This window comes from Cricetulus griseus, chromosome 3, assembly GCF_003668045.3.
Source record: "Cricetulus griseus strain 17A/GY chromosome 3, alternate assembly CriGri-PICRH-1.0, whole genome shotgun sequence".
Classification (NCBI taxonomy): domain Eukaryota; kingdom Metazoa; phylum Chordata; class Mammalia; order Rodentia; family Cricetidae; genus Cricetulus; species Cricetulus griseus.
The window spans coordinates 22,787,946-22,813,404 of NC_048596.1; the positions used below are offsets into that span (position 1 = coordinate 22,787,946).

At 39.3% G+C, this 25,459-nt stretch overlaps 1 protein-coding gene across 1 annotated transcript; it reads right to left on the reverse strand.

Annotated features, from left to right (window-relative positions):
• On the reverse strand, positions 1 to 25,201 carry LOC100754462 (cytochrome P450 2C28). The gene is made up of 9 exons (XM_027407424.2): positions 24,632 to 25,201; positions 23,351 to 23,513; positions 23,031 to 23,180; positions 16,744 to 16,904; positions 10,040 to 10,216; positions 6,730 to 6,871; positions 5,088 to 5,275; positions 2,240 to 2,381; positions 1 to 405 (listed from the first exon to the last, which is right to left on the reverse strand). Exons 1-9 carry the CDS (start codon positions 24,797 to 24,799, stop codon positions 224 to 226), a joined length of 1,473 nt encoding a protein of 490 aa, XP_027263225.1. The 5' UTR covers positions 24,800 to 25,201; the 3' UTR covers positions 1 to 223.
• Between the last annotated feature and the right edge of the window lie 258 nt (positions 25,202 to 25,459).

The following is a 25,459-nucleotide window of genomic DNA, read 5'->3' on the forward strand; positions in this document are numbered from 1 at the left end:
TATTACACTCTAACATACTAATAACTCAGTCAAGTTTAAGACTTGAAGGGGGGGGCAAAATATGTGCGGTAATTCATGAAAATCTTCTTAAAGGAGGATGGGTGCTCACTGTATTGTGGGGGAGTGGAGAGATATGAGAAAATAAATGAGAGAGGTAACCCTAATAGTGGGAAGGGCGTGGACTATGTCAGGGACACCTGCATAACAACAGCCAATCTGTCCGTTATCGAGGAATAAAGTACAGCTGGTATGAAGGTGGTACACAGCCGAAAGTACTGGCCACTGGGGTAGTGTCAATGTCCTTTGTATCAACCAAAGATTTCAGATCGAAGTTCTGTAAAATGGTGGTCAGAAACAGAAAGAGCTCCATGCGAGCCAGGGCCTCTCCCACGCACATTCGCTTTCCTGAAAAACAAAAGCAAACACAGAGGATCCTCTCCTTACAGTGGGTTATGAACTGTTATAAAGACAGTCAGTTAAGTATTTGATTCTTAAATGGTGGGTTGGTCAAACAGAATTGTAGGGGACAGTGTAAGCCACACCTGCTAGAAGCTGGCTACAGGTGTGCCTAACCACGCCCATCAGGGCATGGTCAAGGTGAGGTCAGGATGACTCGTGATAAGGTTTAAAGGTACAGACAAGGCACATGGGAGCCCCTTCTCTCTGGCCTCCCTGCCTTGCTGCCCCTGGCATGCTCTGGCTTTCGTTTGGCTGGAGCTTTGCTAATAAAGGATATCTTAACCTCACCAGTTACTAAGCTCATTCATTACAGAATGACAGAATGAACAGAGATGCACACAACTTTAGATACAATGTCATCTGCTTAATGTCTGGTTTTAGTAGGCACCCTTCATTTTTAAATATTTATTATGAGCTCTATGTCACAACTTCAGTAACAATTCATACAATAGAAATTATCCTTTGACCTTTCAAGTTGACATCAATCTTCCTCTAGTGACAGATTCACCTCACTGCTCTAATGGCTGAAGGCAGCAGTGTCAAGGAGATACCAAGTTTCCCTTTGTGCCTATTCAAGCTTACCTGTCTATAATCACCTACTTCAGATGCATGTCCTGCATCTGCCCTACGAGGCAAGATCCAAGTGGGTGGCCTGAACATTCACATTCTCTTTTCCGTCTGATACCCAATGCCATCCTATCCCTCTCAGCTCCACTTTACCACTCCCTTCCCCAAACTCCGGCCTTCACCATGGTCTAAGAAGTGCTGCTCTGATACTTTCCTGAAGCCCCCACTATCTGTGGCATTTCTCTATGATTCTCTGCGACCCTGACTCCCAGACTTCCTTGCTGCCCCTGCTTTCACAGCAGCATGGACCGTTTGAACATTATGCTGTGTCATCTTCTGCCTCCCTGCCCAAAGATGAGTTCCCTAAAAAGAAGGACTCAGTCTGTCACATATGAAAATGGACAAGGCAGACCCACAGGAAAGTCATAAAAACATGTGACCAAAAAAGAATGTGATTCTGTGTTCAGAGACTTGGAACACATAATGTGCACTGAGATTGAACAACCATAGTGTAGGCTCATAAGTCGAGGAAACCCTAGGGGCTCTGGAATCACTGTCGTGTGTCCTTCCGAGTTTTCGAGGTCTCTCTTGGCCTGCATTTTTGTCAAGTTCTTGTGTCCCGAATCTACAAAAATGTCCCCTCGTGTACTTCATTTCCTCTGTACAGGTCCCTGCCTCCTCTTCTTACCTCACTTCCTTCCTCCCTAGGAGCCAGCCAACTTTCCTCTGTCCTGTTAGAATGCTCTGTGACATGAGAACTTCCCCTCTGACCTTGCTAAAAACCCAAGCTTCCCTCTCTCACAGCACTAATGCAACTGGATGACAGTGACCTGTTGACTCACCTGCTGCTGACCTACATTCTAGTTTTCTCAATTTAAAATATAGGCTGGATATTCTCAAAGCCCCTCTAATGTGGAGCAACAATGAGGATGTGCCATGGTTGAGGAACATGCATGGGCTTTGGAAGTGTTGCTCCTGAGGAGACACAAAGAGCAAACCCACTTGTCTGTGAGGACATGGTGGATGATCCAATTTATCTCCAAATTGCATCTTGTAGAATCGGGCCTGGTGGCACATGTCTCTAGTGCCAAATACTCAGACAGCTTGGACAAGAAGCTTGAGTTCAGGAGTTCAAGATCAGCCTAGACAACATTGTGCCAAAAGTAAAGTTTACCTTGTACCTGAAATACCAATAGAAATAAATTTCATTTACCTGTGGAGAAAGGCATAAAGTAGTCACTCTTCTTAAAGTTTCCATTCTCATCCAGAAAATGGGCAGGGTCAAATATTTTGGGGTTGGGAAATTCTTTGTCATCATGTAGCACAGAAGTCAGTGATGTTATTAAGTCTGTGCCCTGAAAATAACAAATAAAAATATGGCATGAAGAATTCAATGAGTGGAAGGACTGGCAAGGAGACTCAGCAGATAGAGGCACTTGCATGCAAGCCTAAATTTGACCCTGGATCCCAGAAAGTGACAGGAGAGAACTGACTCATGCAAGTGGTCCTCTGACCTACACAGCCACACACACACATACACACATACACACATACACACATACACACATACACACATACACACACACACACACACACACACACACACACACTGTTTCTCTCTCTCTCTCTCAATAAATAAATGCAATTTTAAAAACTAACAATGAAAGAAACAAGAATGCTATCATGGCTTATTTTCCTGTAGTCTTTCTTTGTTTTCCTTGGTGGTTCACTGTCTTTATATGTATTAATGCTCACAAAGTATTATTGTTCAGCTCTTCTTATTTTAAATTTGTATTAATTTTATGTACCAACCACAGTTCTCCCTCCCTCCCCTCCTCCTGCCCCCCACTTTCTTAGATATCCTCATTCATGAAATAATGCAAAAAGAACACTATATGCATAAAAGTCAGTCCTAAAAAATGAAGGTGTAATAAAGGCTCCATAAAAAAGAGACTATATCTTTACTAGACTTAAATAAATTTTAACAGAGTTCTTTAAGTGAAAGAGATATCAGTTTATAAGAAAAAACATGAGAATGTATGGATTCATAGGTAACAATAAATCACAGACAAATTCAAAAGGATCTAACATTGTAAAAGAATGAAACACAAATCATATCTTCACTTTGAATGACAAAAAGTCAAAAATCATAAATATACAAGTATGTTCAAATATAAGTAATATAAGAAGATAAATGATGTGGCATCCAAATCAAATTGTGGGGCCATAGCTCAGTGGAACAACACTTGGCTAGCGTGTGCAAAGCCCTGGGCTCAATCACCAGCACTGTACTACAAAGAAAAGAAAGGGAAGTAGCAAGGATAAAGTTTCAAGGCATACATGAGCATGGTGAAACACACCCATAACCTAGGACTGAGAGGCAGATAGTGGAATCATCTGAACTCAAAAGACTGGGGACAGCATCAGCAAAACAGTGAGACACTAACTTAGAATATTAAAAATGTTCTGTTCAAAATGTAGGAAGGAATAGAGCATAGGTACAGAGTTTTATTAGGTTATTTTCTGTTTCCTTTGGTTGGTTTGCTTGTTTATCTCTTTTTAAACTTCATCAGCATGTTAAGTTGAATTTCAACACAACAAGATAAAATCAAAATATTTTTCTTATACAAGGCAAAATCTATAGTAGACACACACACACAAAGCAAGAAATCAAAACAGACTTACACACTTTTTGAGTAAACTACATTGCCACAAAAGGGGATTTTAAAAGACAGAGAAGAAATAAAGAAGATGTAATTAAACCAGAAAGCAAAAGATAATTGGAAGGCATTGCTTGTCAATGATTACCCTAATTATAGATGAAATTCTCAAATTTAAATACCACACCACAAGAAACTTAATGTTAAAAAAGTATGTTGTTGGCTTACTTCCCTTGTAGGGATGTATATAAACTGAAAGAGATGCAATAAGATGCTGCAGGCAGTGGAATCCAAATAGATTATGGCAGAAGTATCCATAATTAAAAATATATACTTTAAGCCAAAATCAGAAAAATGAGACAAAGAAGGTCATTATATAATAATAAAAGGGTTAATTCAGCCAGAGGGATGTATACAATTAAATTATATGTTATATACTATAATATATAACCATACACATAGGTGATATTATATAACTCCAATTATATATTATGTGTTATTATATATAATATGTGTCTCCAATGTGATGCATGGTACAACATAGAGCACCTAAATATAAAAGCTTAACATATTAGGATTACAGGGAAACATAGACTCCAATATAGTAAGAGCAGGGGCCTTCAACATATACACCCCTTTCAGTAGTGTACAGCTCACACAGCTAGTCAACAAAAATAGCAGTGTTTTAAATGTTTTAAAGAGTTTACACTTTATTTAGAAATCTCATTCATTCTGGAAAAGGGTAATCTATGTGTAAGCCATTGAACTGAAAACAAAACAATATTGAGAAAATAAAGGAAAGGTCAGATAAGTTAGAACCATAATCAAATCCCCAAATTGAAAGTTTTAGTATGTTAAAGCATAAATAATTTATAAATTATTGCATTTAAAATCACCCCAATAAAAAGCCTCAGAGAAGCATTTTGGAAAATCAATGAATGGAATGTTTAACATTTACTTAGAAATATAAATAGAACCCCAAAAATATTAATGAAGGCTGTATTTGGAAGACGTTGGATAATAAGATGTCTCATAAAACAGCAAGCAGATCTATGAGTTCAAGGTTAGCCAGAGCTACACAGTGAGTTCCAGGGTAGTCAGAGCTACACAGTGAGATCCCATCAAAAGAGAAGAAGGAAGAGGAAGAGAAAAAGGAAGAGGAAGGAGGAGGAAGAAAGAGGAGGAGGAGGAGAAAGAAGAAGAAGAAGAAGAAGAAGAAGAAGAAGAAGAAGAAGAAGAAGAAGAAGAAGAAGAAGAAGAAGAAGAAGAAGAAGTCATAAAACTTACTAGTCCTACAGAAATCCTGCTTTTCTTGTTTTGTGTTGGTGGAGGACTGGAATCATATTTTGAATTCAGAAACTATAAGGTAACTGAAGGGCATGGTCAGAGGAACAAGCTTACCTTGGGAATTACATAATTTCTGAATTTAACATTACAGGTAGCTGCATGGGGCACATTGTTGGGGATGAGGTTAACGTATCTCTGGACCTCATGCACCATTGCATCTGTGTAGGGCATTCGGGTCCTGTCCTGCATGCAGGGACTCCTGTTTCTGCCAATCTCATGATCAATCTCTTTCTGGACTTTAGCTGATAGGGAACAATTGAGAAATGGTACAGTTGTCATAACAATTCACATCTATGTGAAGTATGTTAAAGGCATTGGGCCATCTGCACACTTACAATTAGAGAATTACTATAATTCACAAAACTATCCCACTAGTTAGGTATTACTGTGCAGACAGATATATTATTGTACAGATTAATGAATATACTGAAATGAAATGTTTCAATATGTAAATTTCATGTACTATGTAGTTGGTAGCTTTTATGTATCTCACCTGGTCCCACAGCTGCTTATAAAATAATACTCTGGAGCTTAATAATAATAATAATTGTTTGGCTAATGGCTCAGGCATATTACTAACTAGCTCTCATGATTAAATTAACTCATTTCTATCATTTTATAATTTACCAGGAAGCTCGTGGCTTGTTACCTCACATCTTGTTTCCTGGTGGCTACATGGTGTCTTGCCAACACGGCCTTTCTCTCTGTAACTGTTTGAATTTCCCCCTGGCTCTGTTCCACCTAGCCATTGGTTAAAATATCTTTATTCATCAGTCAATAAAAGCAACACATATTCGCAGCGTAGAGAAGGACATCCCACATCAATATATAAATTCTAATGATTACTCTTATGAAAAGCACAAAACAAAAATTAATTTCATGTCGAAATCACAGTGGGGCTTTAAAATGGAACCCTGGAGCTGGAGGTATATTTTGGTGGTTGAAAGCACTGACCTGTCCCCCAGACAACCCAGATTTAATTCCTAGTACCCACAGGTGGCCCACAATCGTCTACAACTCCAATATCAGGAGATCTGATGCCTTCTGGTCCCTGTAGGCACCAGGCATGCACTGGGTCTGCAGACATATGTGTAGGCAAAACACCCATAAACATAAAATCAATAAATAAAAATTTTAATTGAATACTAATATATGTATTGTGTACTTATGCATATGTGAAACTTAGTATCTTTTTCATCCTTACATTTCCCAAAGACATTTACTTTGAGACATCCTAGTTTTGTCTGTAGTTTCTGATTACATTTATAAATAATAACTATTTCTATTATTTTATAATACTATTTCTGATCAGTTTTTCAATAAAGATGCATTATACTCCTATGACCACTTCACGCAAAATATATAAACTCACACACACACACACACACACACACACATAAATACATGCATACATATACTCATACATATATATGCACACATACACACACAAACATAAACACTCCAGACAGTACCCAGAGTATCTTTTTGTTGAATTCAGAGCTTTGGTGTTTAACTATTTCTCAGAGTAACTGTTCTTCCCTTTCTCATTTTTTCTATTATCAAAATTGGTCTTGTTTTTTTATCTTATCTTATGTGTACAAATGTCATCTAGTGACACAAAAAACATCAATATTAAAACTTCTTTCAGAGATGTCTAAAGAAGACTAGCTTTGCCTCACACATGTCAGAGTCATACCTGTGACCTCTGTGTGCTTCATGAGGAGCAACAGTCCATATCTGAGGGTAGTACTTGTGGTTTCTGATCCAGCTACAAACACGTCAGCCACAGTAGCCATCAAGCTTTCAGTAGTAAACTCAGAGTGTGGATTGTCCTTTTCCTAAGAATTTTTATTTGGTTATTAGATAGTGACCACTATATTAAATTGTAACAAGTGCTACTAATACAGGTTGCCCTACAGGTAAGCAAATTTAGAAAGTTAAGGGTGTAGCAAAAATATTACAGCAAGTATACAATATGTCAGACAATGTAAATTACCTAACCCAATCTTCATTTCTATTTCCTTATTTCTTCCTTGCATCAAAATCCAATTTCCTGAACCTTCTTATAGCTATGTTAAGCCATAAAAACCATGTCACACTAATAACATAAGAAAAGAACCCAATGATACAAATTTCTCATCCCTTTATACTTAAAATATATATAGCCCTAGTTTTTTCCCTTTAATCTAGTCACTGTAGATGTAATCTCTAGAGCTCAGAGGTCTCCCTTAATCAGCTAACATTTGACAAAAATGCTAATTCAGATCAAATGCCACCCATTTTCTTTCTGCAGCCAGTTGCCATGGCTAGTCAAGATGCTGTGTTTCTGGCTGTTGCAAAAGCAAAAGTGAGTGCTTAGAAAGCACAGCGCTATGGCATCTCTTCCCATTTTTCTACATTTACCAATTAAAAACTTCTAGCTTAACTAGTTACACTTAAGAATGTAAGTTTAGCACACACACACACACACACACACACACACACACACACACACACACACACAATCCTTTTTCTCTTCTTAGAATTCTATACTGATTTAAATCTCCCTCCTTAAATGAGACTTCAGTATTTACCAGGGAGTCTCACAGACAAGCCCCCTATGAGACATAAGTAAGATAACAGGTACCCACTTTGTCAGCCTTATCTATCTTCTTGGCCCTAAGAAATGCATGCCTGGTATCCTTGCTATTGCCAGAGAATTGCTAACTCTGTGTGTGGGTATATAAACTGAAAACCTTGTGGGATGAGAGATTATTAAAGAGCCATGATGAGAAGAGAATGTGTATGAGCTAATTCCTTCACATTCAGATCCCTTTACCTATATCCTGTGCTTGCTGAAGCATCCTGTCTGAATCCTGGGGGAGCATTGAGGCTGGCACTCTAAAGGACCCTGTTAATATTGACATAGGAAAGTAATAGTTTTCTCAGTCACCAAGACAGCCAATTTTAGACTTCAGAACATAATCAAAACAAGCTGGTTGCCCCTGGAGATGAATATCTGCTTTCCCCTAAAGACAAATACACAAAGTCATTTTCCCAGTTGTTTATTGCTGATTCAAGGTTAGCTTGATGTGATAATATCTCACTTGAACAAATAAAGCCTGTCTGGGGGTGAGAGAATGGAGCTTGCCACTAGCTAACCATAGAGGTCTGGAAGTCTGTACAGACAGACAGGAAGTGAGGTAGCTAAGCAGAAAAGGATATAAGCTGCTAGAAACAGGAGATCGCTCTCTTGTCTGCTGAGATGCTAAGGAGTTAAGGTGTGCTGTGGCTTGCACTCCTTCTCTCTAATCTCTTAGCATTTCCCTCAATATCTGATTCCAGCTTTTTATTATCTAGACCAATTAAGAACTCCATTTACAGCTTGAAGCAACTTTTGTAGACTTAACTTTCTCAGAAGTTGGCTTTTTGCATGTAGTCTCAGTCTCAGTTTATGTTACAGGCTCAAGGTTCTGCCAACTAACTGTTTACTTTCTGTCTGAAAACCCTCACTAACTTAGAGCTACATGTATGGCCAAGCATTACTCACTGGCTGGTCAATGTGATCTCACTAGCCTAAGAGAAACTATGTGACTTATCATGTGGTCAGGCTTTCTGCAAATGTAATATATAATCGTCCAGACTTTAGCTGTGAGAGAAGTGGTGGTGTGAGAAGCAGCTAGATTGAGCCATGTAAGAGCCGTGTAGAAAGCTCTTACAGAGATATAAATAGAGTTCTTAATTGGTCTAAGTAATAAAAACCCGGAGTCAGATATTGAGGAAGATGCTGAGAGATCAGAGAGAAGGAGCAAGCCATGTCACACCTTACCTCCTTAGCATCTTAGCAAACAAGAGAGCGGTTCCAGTTTCTCCCTGCTTATATCCTGTTTCCACCCAGCTAGTGGCAAGCTCCATTCTCTGACCTTCAGACAGGCTTTATGTGTACAAGCAAGGTATCACCACACAGAGTGTGTGTGTGTGTGTGTGTGTGTGTGTGTGTGTGTGTGTGTGCGTGCGTGCGTGCGTGCGCGCGCACGCACGCGAGAAAAGGATATAGCTGAATGGGCAGAGAGAGAAATGTGAGAGATGAAGAAGAACAAGCATGAGAGAAGTGTGAGAGAGTGAGTGAGCAGAGTGAGTGAATAAAGTGAGTGAATGATGTGGAAGTTTGTCTGTCTGTGTGTGTGAGAGAGAGAGAGAGAGAGAAGGAGGACTATGTGGAAGAGCTGCTGCTACATAAAGGACCTATGTGAAGATCTGTGTGAGAGAGTGTGAGGGAACTGTACGGTAGAACTATTTAAATGAGATGTATAGCAACGGCTGTGTGGAGATATGTGGTTGTGTGGAGTCAGAGATTTTCAGAGAGGATTTTTTCATTTTTTTAATTAGAAACAAGATTGTTTTACATGACAATCCCACCAGTTCCCTCTCCCTCCCGTCCTCCCCTAACATCCCCCCAACTAAAACCCTAGCTATCACATATCCTTTCTGCTCCCCCTGGATGGTGAGGCCTTCCATAAGGTGTCACCAGAGTCTATCGTATCCTTTGTGATAGGGTCTAGGCCCACCCCCGTGTGCAGAGAGGATTTTTTTAAGATGAAGTAAAAGATAAAGTTACCAACAGAAAGCACCTGTATCTCCTTATTTTTTCACCTCAGATAAATGAAAAAATTTTTCCTAAGCCAAATTTATGGAATTTTTTGAATACCCTGGGTACTGACTTGAGGCTGGTCCCTCAGTTAGCAGTATTTAATGTTTGATATTTTGTATTTTCTAAGTCATTTATATGTCTAACTCACCTGAAATGTATATTCCCTTTCCTCATATAACTTATTAAATGATGCCCATGTATTTTGATTGCTTAACAATTCAATTTTAAATCTTAAATGATGCTAATCCAATCCATGCCCACAATAGGAACCTAAAGTTCGTACCAAGTGTTTCTTGCCTGAAAAGTTAAATTTCTCCCAGTAAGAATAGAAATGATTGATGAAATACAAAATGCAAGCCAACGAATAGCATTTTACCTGTTCCATTTTGATCAGGAAACAGTCAATGAAGTCCCGAGGATTGTCCATGTCCAGTGTTTCTTGGTGTTCTTTCACACGTTTCAAAATATAACTTTTTATTTCAGCAAAGTTTTTAAGTGCTTTGTTATGGCTCCCTGGGAGATAATCAAGGAAGGCAGGGATAGCATTGCAGACCTTAAAGATTTAAAAATATATGTTTATTAGGCTGAATGTAATCACACACATTTGTAGACCAGTTACTCAGGAGGCTTATGTGAGTGAATCACCGGAGTCTATGAGTGTGAGAATAGCCGGGGTAGCATAATGAGATGCCCTATCAAAAAAAGGTAAAAAGAAAAGGAAAAAAAAGCCCTAAATTATTAACACATATTAAAATCATATTCCACATATACCAAGCAATAGTTAAAAGGTAGAGCAAATAAAAAAAGATGGTGGTCATTTGACAAAGAACATTTAGCTAAATATAAAAAAGAGTCAGTCCACTATGTTGACCAAGATGATCAAAGGTGAAAATTAACCACATAGTGATCAAACTCAGTTGTGAAATTTCATGTTAGTGACTCCTAACAGATAGATCATGAAGGAAACTTGCCAGACACAGTCTTGAGCAGAGATAGCTGTGAACAGATATAGCTGTTGAACTGAGCAACTCTTTTTTATTTCCCTGATTCCTTTGGTTATTTTAGGTTATGTATGAGAGTGTATTGTAGGGAAAAACCCTGATAACAGGTACTGCTGACCACACCCATCTACAAGACCTGGTTCTAAGACAGGTTCCAAAGCTACACAGAGAAATCCTGTGGCGGGGGCGGGGGGGGGGGCAGTCTTCTGAAAATTACTGCAGAAAAGCAAACAAAAATGCATCAGTTTAGGGTGATAACAAGAGAGATTAGTCAGTAAACAATTGCTGCACAAATTGAGGATCTAAGGCAGCCATGTGAAGAAGCCAGACATGGGTGGCCATGCTTGTAATCTCAGAGACCTGGAGGAAGAAGCAGGCAGATACTTGGGGCTCAGTAGCCAACTGGTCTACCCTGTAGGTGAACTTCAAGCCATAGGGAGACTGTCTCTAAAACAAGGTGAAGATCCTGAGGAAGCTTGTTCTCCAAACTCCACATGCATGCATACATACACAATTAGTACATGTACCACACACGTGTACACAAACACACAAAAACAAGTAAATAAAATAACTTTAAAATATGATAAAGCACTGGGGAGAGGAAGAGCACATCTTTAATCCCTATACTCAGGAGGCAGAGACTGGAAGCTCTCTGTGAGTTTGAGGCCAGCATGGTCTACAAAGCTAGTTTTAGGATATCCAGGGCTACACAAAGAAACCCTGTCTCAAGAAACCAAAGTAAAATAAAATATGATAAAGCAAAAATATTTCTGAAGGAAAAAAAGTAGCACAGGAGAGGGAGGAGGGAGAAGAATAATGTACTAAAGTCACTTCTTTCTGAATTCTTGAAGCTTGGAGACAAAGTGTGTTGGAAGCCAGGGGTTAGATAAACATGTGGACTATTACCTTTCCCACAGTTAGTGCTGATATTTAACCTATATTGAATATGTGGCTAAGTCCACAAGAGCTTTCTTCAATAACTTTCCTTCTTTGCACAGCAGATGGCTCTGCTGTCTGCAAACAGTCTGTGATCTGAGTTGGCTCTCTCTCACACCCTTCTGAGACTTTGTCTTACTGAGAGTTGGAGAGTCAGCTCCAGTATGTCCTGAATCCTGCCTGGAAGATAACTGTACAAAATAGTTCAACACGAGGGGTATAAACATTTACCCATAAAATGCTAAGTTGGGTTTCTTAATGTCTATGTTGAACTATTTGCAAGAGCTAAGAAATGGAACCAGCTTAGATATTCATCAAAATATTGTGTGTATGTGTGTACATATACAGACAGTGAAATGTTATTTCAGCCATAAATAATGAAATCATGACGTTTCATAAAATGCATGGAAATATAGATAGGTATATAAGCATTTTGGGTTTTTGTTTTGTTTTGTTTTTCAAGACCGGTTTCTCTGTAGCTTTGGAGGTTGTCCTGGAACTCTCTCAGTAGACCAGGCTGCCCTTGAACTCACAGAGATCCACCTGCCTCTGCCTCCCAAGTACTGGGATTAAAGGCATGAGCCACCACCGCTCAGCTAATAGATAGGTATATAAGTAAAAAGGGAACAATGAGAAGGGGAAAAGATTAACAAGAAGGGGAAGGAAAGACAAAAAGATAAGGGGGAGAACTCATGTGACAGAAAAACAGAAACTCCTTAGGGAGACAAAGAGAGCTAGCAAAAGTAGGGAAACAGAGAATGGTAAGAGCAGTGAGGGAGGAAAACAAATAAGAACAAAGTATAATTGCACATACATACACAAACACACACACCCATACACACAAGTACATGAACCATAATGAAGCTCATCATTTCATGTGGTGATTTTAATTTTTTTATTTTTTTTGGTTTTTCGAGACAGGGTTTCTCTGTGTAGCTTTGCACCCTGCACCCTATCCTGGCACTCGCTCTGTAGACTAGGCTGGCCTCAAACTCACAGAGATCCGCCTGCCTCTGCCTCTGCTTCTGCCTCCCAAGTGCTGGGAATAAAGGCCCAGCAATTTTAAAATTTTTTAACCCTTGAAATTTCATGAATTTCTATAATTCACATGTTATTGATGAGAATAGATATTAAGGAATTTTGAGCAAATGTGCTATAGAACACAAAGCCATCCTTGCTATTCTTACTAATAGTTCTCAGTCTCCAGAGTGAAATCCTGACTTTATAACCAGGAAGGATACAAGAGCATGAAGAAGGAAATTGGAAAAGTGGAAAACAGAGAAGGAGACTTAACTGGGGAGAGAAGGCATACATGAGCTGTAGAAAGGAGGAATAAGCCGGGCGTTGGTGGCGCACGCCTTTATTCCCAGCACTTGGGAGGCAGAGGCAGGTGGATTTCTGTGAGTTCAAGGCCAGCATGGTCTACAGAGTGAGTGTCATGTTAGGGTCCAAAGCTACACAGAGAAACACTGTCTCAAAAAACAAAAAAGAAAAGAAAAGAAAAGAAAAGAGGAATAAATAATTCTATGCTTGAAAAAGTCATAGTGAAACATTATTTTATGTTTACTCAAAATACATATATAATAAGTATGTTGTATACATATATATGCACACACATATTTGAAATTTAATATACATATATAATAAATGAAACTGTACCACTTGGAGTGATAATGCTTCCCTCGAGAACCATAAACTATCTTACAAAAAACACCAGAGATAGATGTGGGAAATCTCCATTCATTTTGGTAGTTGGGGAAGTCCAAGAAGCTCTTCAAACAGAATAAACTGTTTCCATTGCTCTTGATTGCCTCCCAGAACTTGAAGCTAAGACTGTACTACTGCTGAAGACAACTCACACTTTGGACACACAAGACTTGGAAGAATCCAGCTATAGCCAACCTAGAAATCTCTTCCCTGAGGACTAGTTTTTACTGGTTTCAAGGGTGATACACAAGTTGCCACAGGAAAAAAGCAATTGTAAGTCTTTATGTAGTGACAAAACCTACAAACCCCACTGACCAGAACAACAAGGTATCCCCAATGATGCAATAGTGGCACTTATATCTTGGAAATAACCAAGTAGTGTCTAACGGGACTTACCTCCTGCTCAATGGGAGGGAGTTCATTAGTACTGTAAGCTATAGATTGTATATTGAATCTACTACTGCTAGCTTCCTAAATCAGTATAGTTCCTAACTACACTCTAAATATGCATCCTATACTCCCAACTAAGTGTAGCTTTCACCACTCATCAAAGAAACCTTTTCTGTTTTTCTTTGGGGGGGTTGGTTTTTCAAGACAGGGTTTCTCTGTGCAGCTTTGGAGCCTATCCTGGCACTTGCTCTGGAGACCAGGCTGGCCTCGAACTCATAGAGATCTGCCTGCCTCTGCCTCCCGAGTGCTGGGATTAAAGGCGTGCGCCACCAGCGCCCAGCAAGAAACCTTTTCTTAAAAACAGATGAATACTATTACAGAAATGCACAACTGGTTAAAATGCTGTGCACGACTGACTGTGAGGTGTCCAACCGCAATGGATAAATCTATAAAGCAACTCCTACACATCAGGATGAGGGAACGTCACAGAAGAGGAGCAGAAAGATTGTAAGAGCCAGAAGATCAGGACATCTGTTGTGAGATAGTGCCTTCTGCATATGATGGAGAAGTTGAACTCAGGAAGTCTCAACAATATGATAGTCTAAACAAGACCAGCACATTAGCAGCAACACTTGACATGTAAATGGTGGGTGTTGAGAGAAGGGGAATCATTCTTCCGGGATGATCCCCCTGATAAATTATCTAATCCCAGTAGGTCATTCTAAATACATGCACATGAGAAACACTAAATGTATTCAGTAGCTTATTCAAGATATATATATATATATATTAAAGAAGTCAATAATTTGATAGGGAGTTACAGGGAAAAGAAAAGGTGGAAATGTTGTTAATGTAATACTCAGTATGAAATTCTAAATGAGACTTCCTCCTGCAGCAGATAGGACCAAAAATGGAGACCCATGGCCAGACATTATGCAGAGAGTGACCTTGGAACACAGAGTTCTAAACAAGAAGTCTCCATTAAACCCCTCCCCTAGAGCTCAGGAGACCCTTTGGAAGAGGAGGCAGAGAAGTGGGGGAGACAGAGTGGGTGGACGACACCAGAAGAACAAGGTCTTCTAAACAACTGAACAAAACTCATGAACACTCAGAGACTGAAGCAGCAATCATAGGGCCTATGCATATCTGCACCAGACCCTCTGTGTATATGCTATAGCTTTTGGTTTAGTTCTTTTTGTTGTTTGTTTGTTTGTTTGTTTTTCGAGACAGAGTTTCTCTGTGGCTTTGGAGGCTGTCCTGGAACTAGCTCTTGTAGACCAGGCTGGTCTCAAACTCACAGAGATCCGCCTGCCTCTGCCTCCTGAGTGCTGGGACTAAAGGTGTGCGCCACCACTGCCCAGATGGTTTAGTACTTTTATGGGCCTCCTGAACGTGTCAAGGAGTGGGTCTCTGATTTTTGTGCCTTCTCTTGGGACTCCATTATTTTTATGTTGGCTTGTCTTGTACATCTTCAATATGATGGTTTTTATTTTATCTTATTGTAATTTATTTTGTTTTGATATCTCTTAGAAACCTGTTCTCTTTTAATAAGAAACAGAAAGGGAGTGGATCCCGATGGGAGAGGAGGTGGGAAGGAACAAGGAGAAAGAAACTGCATTCAGATTATATTGTATGAGAAAGGAATTGCATCTGATAAAAGGGGGAATGAGAGTGGTAGAAACAGAAATTTACACAAAAATTTTAAATTAAAAATAAACATAAGAAACTCAAATAAAGAGACTTAACTAGTGATACCATAGTAAAAATGTTCCTAGAAAGTCTATTTTATATGAACAAAAAGGGAATTGTACTTTTAAAAAAGTATCATGAAACCCAACTCAGCATTTTATGGATAAATACTATTATACACAAGAGTGGTTAAATGATTTCTACACAAGTTCACAATTATCTCCCAGGCAGAGTTTAGAACATACCACAGAATGGGATGCTGTGATACCTTCTAAAGCCCAGTCAGTCTTCCCATCTATGTTCCCAAGCATCCATTCATGATACTCTCAGAGGAGAAATTTCAGCCATATAAATTGATAAAATGTCTCTGACTTGACTGACAGATAAGCCTGTGGGTGATAGAATCTTTTCAATGAAAACCTGGATGTGCTCTGAGAGTTTCAAGATGTTTCCAGGCTGTCACCAAGTATCACCTGGAAAAGGGAGTCAGTGGAAAAATCCTAAAGAGTTGGCTTGAACTGAATTTAGGCATTGCTACTGGTCAAAAAACTGAAGTTCTCAACTAAGTCTTTGAGAAGTTCATGGCACTATGACAAGATATGGACAGGACCATGGTTCGGAAACACTCATTTCATGGGCAGGAACTTCATTCCTCCATGAAAATATTTAAAAATCAAACAAAAAAAGCCATAGATTCAACTCTGGAGAAATCAAAAGTTTACAGATACCATGTGGAAGCAGAGTTGATAAAGCAGTGGAGGCAAGTTAAAAATAATAGGGAAAGGGCTGAGGTTAAGGGAACTGGCTGCTCTTCCAGAGGACCCAGGTTCAATTCCTAGCACCCACATGGTGGCTCACAACTTTCCAAAACACCAGTTTGGGGGAATCTGATGCATTTTTCTGGCCTCTGTGGGTACCAGGCAAGTGTGTGGTGCATAGAAAGGTATGAAGATACAACCCATATACATTTTTTTAAAAGGTAGAAAGGCTTTGTGCTATTTTGTCTGCCCTTGTCCCACCTGTCTCCTTGGCTTGACAATAGCCTTGACAATGGCACTTTGTAACTCGTTTGTGGCTTCTTTTGTTGTTGTTGTGTTGAGGATCAAACATAAATCCTTGTGCAAAGTACACAAACTAGCTAAACTAAGATTTCTCTTCAGCCTCTCCCTTTATTTTTCCTTCACCTACTTTAGCCTCCTGAGTAACTGAGATAGGGGGCAGAAGGAAAGAGGGGGGAGGAAGGGTAATGAAGACTGATTCTGCTTTCCAACAAAATTTTATATACCAAGCTTCAAATTTTAACTTGTCAAGAAATAAACATAAATGATTTGTTGTGAAGAAAACATCTTAGTCTCACCTGCATCCATGGGGAGTTCAAAATTTCAAAGTTTTCATTTAATTTCTCCATCAAGTTAAGAAAATTCTCGTCTTTATAATCAAAACGATTATGAAAAACAACTGAGCAGATCACATTGGAAGGAGCACAGCTCAGAATGAAGGTGGGATCACAGAGTGAGCCTGAAGGATTGGAAACATTTTAAAACACAATTGAAACATACCTGTAAAGTCTTTATCTTTGGACTAAAAAAGCAATAATAACTTTAGAATCTCTCAGGAAGTATTGGCACAGAATTTCAATGGACTTTCTGGTTCACAGAAGAAACTAAGAATATTGGACAATGGGATAAAGCTAGAGGTGTAGATATTTCCCAAGATCAAATTCTTGGATAAAGAGATTATGCTACTTTAGAAAGGCAGTGTCAATATCATGATCATCTGTTGGGTTTATGCTATGTAGCAGGTTTGAATGCTTGAGACAGAATTGGAGAAACAGTAAAGAAAATTGAGTCATTTACAAAAGTTATATAGATTTCGTACAGTTATACAGATGTCAGCAGCAGTAAGTAGAATGATATCAGACACAGAAGCTAGAAAAATAATAATTGAAACAATGGCTTTTGAAAATGCTAATACCCAATGCAAAAGGATAATTAGGCCTTTAAAAGCAAGATCATCACCTTTGGAGCATTGGATCCGAGATACAATTAATATTGAAATTCATGCCCATGATGATGATACATCGATAGGAGAGGTTTTCAAGAGATTTGAAGAAAAACTAAAATGTTAATTTTTTAAATTATGACAGACAAGTTTACCTGAAAAGTAATTGTAATCAGGGTGTTTCTAGAAACAATTCTTTTTATAAATATAATCCAAACAGAAATCTCCTCCCTTCTGGGTTACACAGAAGTTGTGGCAAAGGCAGGTATTGGACTAAGGGCTGTAGGTCAACAAGAGATTATAAAGGTAATACCCTTCCATTGGGAAATACCCTGAGGGGACTCTTACAGGCCCCTATGCAAGACCATATGCCAAATTCAGTTCAGTCCTTTCCTTTCACCATGGAAAGCACTTCCCAGAGCAATTAAAGAGCCTATTGAAGGAAATCATGTTACTCTGGGTGATAGAAGAGATACTAAATCGAGAACAAAAAGCCATTAAAAAAAATCACAAAGTGAATATATTGGCAAACTTCTGTAAATGAATAGAGACCAAAATCAAAGTACAAATAAATGATGTTTTCATTGGAGGTCTGGTAGACACAGGTGCAAATGTAACAATTTTATCACAAGAATCTTGGCATCTAAATTAGCCTCTTCAGGAGGTAAATATTCAACTTTTAGGGATTGGAACTTTATCTCAGGTAAAACAGAACACAAAGTGGCTTGAATGTATAGGGCCAGAAGTACAGAGCAGATTATTAAAGCCATATATTGCTAATATTGCAATGAATTTGTAGGGATGAGATTTATTACAGCAATGGAATACTCAGATAAACATTCCCCCAATATTAGAAACAAAACATAAATTAACATATGGTTCTGGAAATTTTTATGGAAGGTAATATAAAGAGCAGTCACCGACCTTCCAGGTAGTACAGGAAGAGGACACAACAGCTGCTGACCTCCCAAAGACACCAACAGCCCTACCTTTAAAATGGCTGACAGAGAAACCTGTTTGAGTTGCACAATGGCCCTTAACAACAGAGAAACTACTGGCTTTAGAAGAGTTGGTACAGGAGCAATTAATGCTCAACATAATGAGGAAACAACCAGCCCTTGGAATTCTCCTGCATTTGTTATTAAAAAGAAATCATGAAATGGAGAAGGGTAACAGATTTAAGAGCTGTTAATAAGTTGATACAGCCAATGGATGCTTAGCAGTCTGAAATTCCTTTGCTTTCTCTATTGCCTAAAGGATGGCCTGTCATAGCTGTTGATTTAAAAAATGTTTCTTTAGTATACTATTACAAGAAAAAGACAAAGAAAAATTTGCCTTCACAATAATTTGCCTTATAATAATTCTCAACCTGCTAAAAGATATCAATGGAAGGTTCTCCCAAAGGGAATGTTAAATAGCCTCACCCTGTGCCAATATTTTGTGTGGTAGTCATTGTAAATAATATGTAAGCAATTTCCTTAATCTATAATTTACCATTACATGAACAATATTTTATTATCTGGTTCAAATGTAGATAATTTAGAAAGCATGTCTAAAGACATAAAGATTGCCTTGTTGGCGATTACAAATTTCTCCTAAAAAAAAAAAAAAAACACAAAGAAGAGATTTTATTAATCATTTAGGTTATAAAATGGGTTTACAAAATATTAGACCACAGAATGTACAAATTATGAGAGATCCACTGCAAACTCTTAATGACTTTCAAAGATTACTAGGAGACATTTCCCATTTATGGCACATTATTGGTATAAAACCTGTTTAACTGATTAAGTTAAACAAAACCTTAGATAGTGACAAAGACTTAAATCATCCCAGAGAATTAACAGCTGAAGCTGAGAGAGAATTGGCATTAGTGGAAGATGAATTACAGATTGTACATGTGGATCATGTGGATCCAAAGTTTAACTGGATTCTATTCTAAGCATTCCCCTACAGGAATTTTATTGAAGAGCAAAGATATTATCATAGAACTAATATTTTACCACATAAACAGAGTAAAATTTAAAAACTTATGTGGAAAAGACCTCTGAGTTGATCCTAAAAGAAAAGTTGAGCACCTTTTACTAATGATAAAATTGAGAAATTATTGTTAGAAAGTGAACCCTTCTTCCATCAGCTACTGGATGTAGGCTCTAGGATGGTATTTAAGGTAGCCATCATTCTCATTATAGGAGAAGGACATTTAAGATAGCCTCTCCACTACTGCTTAGATTCTTAGTTGGGGCCATTTTTGTGGATCTCTGGACATTTCCCTAGTGCCAGATTTCTCTTTAAACCTATAATGGCTCCCACTATTAAGGTATTTTCTTTTCTTGAAACAGAGATCCACAGCACTGAGCCAAACTCCTGGAATCTACTTGTAGAGAGGGAGGAGTGATGAACAAAAGGGTCAAGACCATGCTGGGAAAACCACAGAAACAGATGATCTGAATAAGTGCAAGCTCACAGACCCTAGTCTGACAGCTGGGAAACCAACATAGGACCGAGCCAGGCCTTCTGAATGTGGGTGTCATCCAGGAGACCTGGGCAGTCTATAGGGCCTCTGGAAGTGGAACCAGTATTTATCCCTAGTGCAGGAACAGACTTCAGGAGCACATTCCTCATGGAGGGATACTCTCTTAGCCTAGATGCACAGGGGAGGGCCTAGGCCCTGCCCCAAATGACTTGACAGATTTTGATGATTCCCTCATGGAAGGCCTCACCCTCCTTAGGGAGTGGATGGGGGATGGGGATGGGGGGTTGGTGGGGGCATGAGAGGATGGGAGGGAGAGGGAACTAGGGTTGATATGTAAAATAAGATTGTTTCTAATTTAAATAAAATCTATAAAAAAGAAGTTATATACAATGAAAGGAAGGAAGGAAAGAAAGAAAGAAAAGAAAGAAAGAAAGTTGCATAGCTAACAGAGCTAATGTGAGACTCCTTTTCAGGTAAAACACCAAGATATTCAGCTTCTTATTAAAAGCAAATAAATAAATAAATAAATAGGAGAAAGGAAGAAAAAGAGGACATTCTCATTTTTCCTTGGAAGATAAATAATTTAAATTGTTAACTTAAGTCAGACATAGTAGCATACACCTTTATTCCCAGCACTCTGGAAGCAAAGCAGGCAAATTTCTGTTCTAGCCTGGTCTACATACTAAGTTCTAGGATAGCCAGAGCTACAGGGTAAAAGACCCTGTCTTGAGAAAACAAAAGTAAACAAACAAAAAGATTTGTGTGTGTGCATTTCAGACTAAAAAAAAAAATATCTAATTTCTGGTGCTGGAGACCTCCTTGGCAATTAAGAGCACTGACTACTATTCCAGAATCCCTGGGTGACTTGTGGCTCACAACTCTAGTTCCAGGGGATGCAATGTGCTCTTCTGGCCTCTGCAGGCATGGCATGCATATAGGCAAGACACCCATATAAAGTAAAACTGGAAATAAATAAATCTCAATTTTTTGAGCTGACTTCTAATCTATTCTTATATTTAGGAAAGATAAATCTCAAAGTAACTTAGAATACAAGCTGAAAAGCCAAATTCACTTTGATGAGCATTTCATGAGTAGAACTAGCATCAGGGTAAACTAATTATCATAAAAGTTCCAAGTCAAAATTCTAGTGGTTTAATATGCACCCAGAATTTCCTTTTTATTCAGATACGGTGAGGACAACAAATCAGATTAGAATCATAGGGAAGACTGGTGGTTACAGCGCCCAAGAGGAGGCAAACCATATCACATGGGGTCAGTCAGGGACGGCATCAGGGTTGGTCTGCAGGAGAGTTCAGAGAGGTCAGGAAACCAACTATTGTAGAGGGTAAAAAGGCCTTGTGCACACAGACAAGCGCTGGCAGGAATCCAGGAAAGTTAAACACACAGCTTACCTCTTCATTGGAATTAGGTGCATAGCTGCTCTTCCTGGAATGCCAGGAAAGATGTAGTAGTTTTATGCCCTGATGATCATTTTCTGTCTGATGGGACAGGCTCTGTTCTCCCAGAAGTTACATTTTCACTTATCCCAGACCTTTCCCCCTAAACCTTGAGTATTGTTTTTAGACCATAAAACCCATTCTTGTAAGTGATGTTACTTGTGCTTTACAACAGCCTAAGTGACTCCTGTGCTACCTTAGGGCCAGGCCAATCCTGACGTCCTCGGTGTTATGTGTACCACAGTCAAGTTCCCTAGACCCTAAATCTTGGGCACTATTTCTGAGTCAATGGGACCCAATCTTGTGAAAGAAGCCGGATGTACTTTGTAAGGGATCTCAATGTAAACATGTCTTGAACTGCTGTGCACTTGGGGCTTAGTTAATTGTTACCTGAATATTGTTATCTGAATACTTTTTTCCAAAATTATGCTGCACTTAAATATGACTAAGGTAAAAATGATCTGAGTCAGACTCGAGAAGTCTTAGTCTAGAGCTGGTTACAATAAAATCGGGCTGAGATGAATTTCACTCTTGTCTCTTCATGCATTGTTTTTTGGTTTTGGTTTTGGTTTTGGGATTTTTTTTTCTGCCTGCTGGAAAGCCTGCAGGGTGTTAGGACATTCACAGGAGGAAGGCATGAAGCAGGGTGAGAACACTGAGTGAAGCCTCATTGATAAAGTAGTCTCAGAGGCATCTAAGCCATAAGGATGCTCTTAAGGATCTCATACAGTGCTGTGGGATGACCCGGGGCAAAGAAAACACAGGATTATCATTTGAGAATTTGATAAAGGAAACGCTTGGAAGACTGGGCTATGGTTAGGTCCCTTTAAAAATCCAAGGCATGTTTTCTGTGACTAGGAAATAGCTAAGCCTGGGAGTAAAGGCCCCTCCCTAGATCTGAAAAGCATCTATGAGTCAAAGATTGCAAAATACAGAAAATTAAAACATGTAAGTTAAAACTAACTTACAATTAGGGGGAAATAGCGTAGAATTAATAGTAGTTGAAATAGGTTAAATAAATAATTTCATACATGTTACATATTAGCAGAATTCCGTCAGAGCACATATTTACTCAAGAGATATGAAATAGCACAGCAAATACCGATTAACATCAAATTACCACTGAGAGTTTTTAAACAGCCCTTTGTTTGCAGAGTCAACACAACTGATGAAAGTAGCACTCAAAGATGTTTATGTAAAAGAAAATAAAAACATGGTTCGTATCATTATTGACAGAAGTTGCAGGTATGGGTCTTGAGGCAAATCTGTGTCACTGTGTCACTAAAGCTGACCAAGCAGATATAGACCACCTTAATGACAAAACATGCCACTTCCTCATACCCATGAAATTATGATGGGCTCATTCATACCACATACACTTAATGAATATCCTCCAAGAAAACATTCCAAATAATAAAGTCATAATCACACTAAAAGGAACTATTACCCCATATGAAGTTTTTATGAGACTCAAAACTTTCTGGCTTCGCAATAGTCAGGTTAGAAAATAAGCTGTGGCAGAATGGGATTAGATGAGTATCATGACCACACTGTATGAACAGTCAGTGTGTACAAACACAAGGACAGAAAGGCAAAGCTCTGTCATTGGGCGCTAGCATAAGAGCGAACAACCACTGCCCAGGAGTAGCTGGCTACCGCTGCCGTGTTGAAAGGGCGGCATTAAGGAAGAGCAAAGTAAACGGTACCCACCGTTCGTTTTTCTTAACTCTTCCACAAGGCAGCGTGCTTCCTCTTGAATGCGGTCCTCGATGCTTCTCTTCCCCATCCCAAAATTCCTCAAGGTCATAAGTGAGAAGCGCCGAAGCTCCTTCCATTTTGTTCCATTGCTGAAAACGATTCCTACCAGAACAGGACATGGAAATAGAAGGGAGACCCCAGACAACGAAGAAGAACTGGCCTCTGACTGCCACTTGGCTCCCGCCCCGTCTCATCCCCATGATGCCTGGCCAGCACACACCTGCATACACAGGCATGCACATCCATGCACATAAGGGCGCATGCACACTCACCAAGGCCATTATTCATTCTTTCAACAATTGGGAAGTTACCCCTTCCAGAAAACTCCTCTCCAAGGTCATCCAGTGCCTCCTTTACTGCTTCATATCCGTGTACCACGACAGTGGGCTTCATGCCAAAATACAGAGTGAACACGGGGCCATAAACTTTTGAGAACTGGAAATTTAAAAAAAAGAAAGAAAGAAAATTCATGTAGCAGCAGAAGAACCTAGAAGACCTGGGCTGGTATTAGCATCTTACGCCCCTACATTTGTAGTTTGCCAACCACAACTTCAAATGTAGTTGGATTCAATCCCTAAAAAGCTGTCTGCTACAGCTTTCAGGTGCATCGTGAGTCTAGTTTCCCAGGGGACGGCCAGGCAAATAATGTGCAAACTGTCAGAACCATGACACTTTGAAGTAAGTTTATCTGTGGGTTTGCTGATAAAGAGAGTGACAAAGAAATCTCAAGTTCATTTTGGTTTCCCATGGGCACAAAGTCAAGACTCAGATTTGAACCCTGCTCAGGGATCTCTTGTACTTGAGCAACTCACCAGTTCCCAGCATCCACATTGAAACAAATACTCAACTGTGAAGGACACTACTTCAGGACTCGGCTGGGCTCTTCTCACAGGGTCTGACTCGGTCGCCCTGTGATAAATACTGGAAAGCCACCATTTAAAAACTCTCCCTCAATGAGTATGATACCAGGCAGTTTGTAACCCTGATATTACTAAGGGACAGATAGCAATTGCACCAGCACACGAAGTGTCCCACAGAATTTCTTCCACATGGCTCATTCCTAGGTCAGACAGCAGCTTTGTACAGAGTCCAGAAACACTGGTGCCCCCAATAGACCTTCCTAGGTCTATGTCATGCACATATGTTTAATGTGACTCAGGTTCCCTTGACATCAGATATGAATTGTTTCTTTGAAGAAATTAAATTATTCTTGCTAACTTAAACATAATACACAACATGTATATAGGTGACTTCTCCAGTAAATTCTCAAAACAATTCCATTACCTTTTAATAGCTAAAGACCATAAAGCAGAAAAAGTAGCTGTTCTCTGCTATATGGACTTTATCTTACAGTGTAAAATTTCTAATCTGGACAAATACATTATCTCATTTAATCATTTCTGACAATGACAGTCCAAATATGATAATCCATAGGGCACAATTGCCTTATAGTAAGTAACACAGTTTAACCATTTGCCTCCAGAAGTGTATTTATTTAATAGCAGAGATTAATTTTCTCTTTCCAACCACTGTGGAGCAGGAAGTATACTTACGTTGGCTAAGGATTTGCTGATGTCCTTTATATCTATCTGCAGGATGTTTCCAATAAGTGGGAGAGGAGTGGGACCAGGAGGGAGCCTCCCTCTCCCAGAGTTCTGTCTCCAGACTAAGAGGAGAAGCAGACAGGAGACAGTGAGCACCAGGACCAGGACTGGATCCATGGCAGCCTTCTCTTCTTAGGGAGACACCTGTGAACTTGCAGTCCCGGGCTTTTATAATGCTAGCTGCTAACTCAACATGTACCTCTGAGTGTAAGTGACCAATCAATGAGGCGCACTTTTATCTCTCTTCTGGGTGGACTCTGGCCTGTTGGAAAACACTAAAGCTACTCTTTACAATCTCACTGCCTGTCCCCACACCAAGCTGTTGTAACTAGTCTGGAGTTGGACTTGGCCCAGGTACTTTTGTGGGCTTTTTACTGTTGTTGTTATGCTTTTACTTGTAGGGTGGGGCATATTTCAATACCTTAGGTAGTTCCATTTGCATTCTGAAGCCCAGATTGAGGTGCAATGAATTAACTATTTGTTTTCATGTATGAATCTGGGTATACATGCATGTGCATACATATACATACAAGTGCATGTGGAGGTCAGAGGTTGACTTCTGGTGTCTTTATTTTTTGTTTGAGACCAGATTCCTCACTGAACCTGGAGCCCTGCAGATCATCAGTTTGGCCAGTGAGCTTCAGGGATCCTCTTGTCTCTGGCCCCCACCCAACACTGAGTTTATAGAGAACGCAGCATTTGCTTGGGTGTTGAGGGAACAGAACTCAAGTCCTCATGATTTCACGGTGGATACTTTATCAACTGAGTCATTTTTCT